Genomic DNA, 2,262 nt, shown 5'->3' with positions numbered 1-2,262 from the left:
CTTGGTTCGATTTGCTCGAACACCTGGCCTAAGTAGCTCCAAGGAGCTATTTGGGCCATCGAGTCCAGTGCTGCTGGTGAAGCCCAGGTGGCTCTTCTCTTTCCATCCCTGCTCACAGCCTTATTGACGATCCTTTCCACTGGGTTTCTAGTGGGTTTGTCGGTTTTCTTCCTGGCGGTAAGTCCGCCGTCTTTGCTAGGATTGAGTCCTTCTTCCTGATCTTGCTTTGCAGCTGATTTATTTGCTTCTCAAAGTTCAGGGCTACGCACTTCTCCGCAGCCTGAACCGCTCGTTCAATTTCAGTCTCAGGGGGTCTCACAGACCCTTGGTTGGATTCCTCAAGATCAGATTCCTGTGGTTCCTTCCGGGACTGATCATGGGCAGCTGCCCATGCTTTCAAAGCCTTTTCCTGGGCTTCTAGGTCCATCTCAGACTTGTCAATATTTACGTTTCCCCAGTTTTGTGGGTCCACACCCTTTCGCTTGGACGGTCCTTCTTCCAGGGATGATGTTTCCCCGTTTTGGCGTTTGTCCACCTCAGTGTTCCTCCGGTCAGGGTGGTGCTGTTTCACTGCTTCAGTTGGCCTAGTCTCGGCCTTCCTTACTTGGTCAGTCTTTCGGGACTGTTCCTTTTCATATTGATGACATGCCACCTTCTCAGTCTTTCTGCGACAGTGCTCTATTGTTGTCCAGGGCACTCTGTCATCCAACTTGTCAGTTGATTCACTCATGCTCTCAAGGGGGCTCTCTAGTGTTCTAATAATTTTATTAATGGTCTCTTCCGACAGTTGGGTATCATAATGGGTATTAGCCGTAGAGCTAGGAACACTAGCCGAACACGATCCAGCACAAGGCTGGGGCAATTCGGGCCTCATCCCTGCCACATTGCTGTATGAGCAGATGGGCTTTCAGATGGTGTCATCAGCTCGAGATGGGGATCTCTCTGCTGACGAGGGTATGGGGGTATCATTAGTTTTGATTGTTTTTAAAGGAGACTCACTCAGAGCTCTGGGAATGGTATCAACGCTGGTTAGAACTGAGCATTTTGGTTGAAGGTTGTATTGAGCAGACATGGTGTGTGATATTGTCAATTGGTTCGTAGTGGTGGGCCTAACCGTTACTTCCAGGGTCAATGAGGTATGAGCAGATAAGGTTGTTAAGTTCTAGGATAGACTTCTGTATGTCAAAAAAAATGTGGCATTGGCTATTTAGCATGCAAAGCTCAAAGGCAACGACACAGAGAGAAGAATGCTTTCGGTCGAATGACAGGGTAAAAGTCTGGGATTTGGGGGTCCAGAAAACACTAAGGTAACTCTAGTACTCCGACTCGTATATAAGTAAGTGCAGCTAGGGCTATATGAGACTCGGGATAAACAGGGAGTAATCTAATGAGATAAGGAGTAGCTAAGTTACTCAGATTGAATAAATAAGAGATATATATCAGTATCACAATGACAGACAGATATTGAATATAAGTGCATATTTGAGGGGTAAAGTAAAGGTCAAAAGAAAGACAATCAAATCAAAGGGACGTGGTATGTGTGGTTAAGCGCAGTCGTTACACCACTGGCAGCTATTTGTCTGTGGACATGGAAGAGCAGGGAGAAATAATTGAAGATGAAGAAGATACTTGGCTCGATGAGAAGCTAGTCTCTAAGCCAGCTGAGGATTCAGCCTTCAACATTGAGGCAGATGTGAACCTTCACATGCCAATTGTTACCAAGGCCTTGTCTGATCAATATGAGGAAAGTCCTAGTAATGACCCAGGTAGCACTCAAGGCAACGCTATAGAGGAGGATGATGCTGAGTTGGAAGGCATGGTAGCAGCTGTAGCAAAATTGTCATTTTTGGGTCATGTGGACATTAATAACATGTTAATAACAGCTGGATGACTTTTCGTCCGTACCCTAATATCGATCATGAACATCTTTCAATCCATGCACCTCATCTTCTGCATCCATTCTGCAAGCACTGGGGACTTGGGAGGCATGGCCCAGTTCTAGTTGCCCATATTATCAGTGGCTGGCGACTTCCAACCATCAAATATAGTCACCTGTACCTGTAGTATTGAAGCTTCAAAGTGTCAGATTAGGCACAAGCCTTGATGCCACAATGACTCTAAACTTGTGAGAGTGAAGCATCAAGTCAGAGACACTGCCCACCCTACTAATCCCTTTGACCATGAAGCATCAAGCTGGAGTGTTTGGTCCCATATATTCCCACACATGATATTTTCGCATTTTCCAGGCACAGTGTAGGAATT

At 46.0% G+C, this 2,262-nt stretch overlaps 1 protein-coding gene across 1 annotated transcript; it reads left to right on the top strand.

Moving 5' to 3' along the window:
- Window positions 1–1,588: 1,588 nt before the first annotated feature.
- EDB91DRAFT_1088918 (uncharacterized protein) lies at window positions 1,589–1,891 on the top strand (the record flags this gene model as incomplete). The annotated part of the gene is made up of 1 exon (XM_041316541.1): window positions 1,589–1,891. One exon carries the CDS (start codon window positions 1,589–1,591, stop codon window positions 1,889–1,891), a length of 303 nt encoding a protein of 100 aa, XP_041168850.1.
- Between the last annotated feature and the right edge of the window lie 371 nt (window positions 1,892–2,262).

This window comes from Suillus paluster, assembly GCF_016628075.1.
Source record: "Suillus paluster strain FC165 chromosome Unknown EDB91scaffold_246, whole genome shotgun sequence".
In the NCBI taxonomy this organism is placed as follows: domain Eukaryota; kingdom Fungi; phylum Basidiomycota; class Agaricomycetes; order Boletales; family Suillaceae; genus Suillus; species Suillus paluster.
The sequence above is the reverse complement of the archived record's forward strand: the minus strand, read 5'-3'. Positions and strand labels throughout refer to the sequence as shown.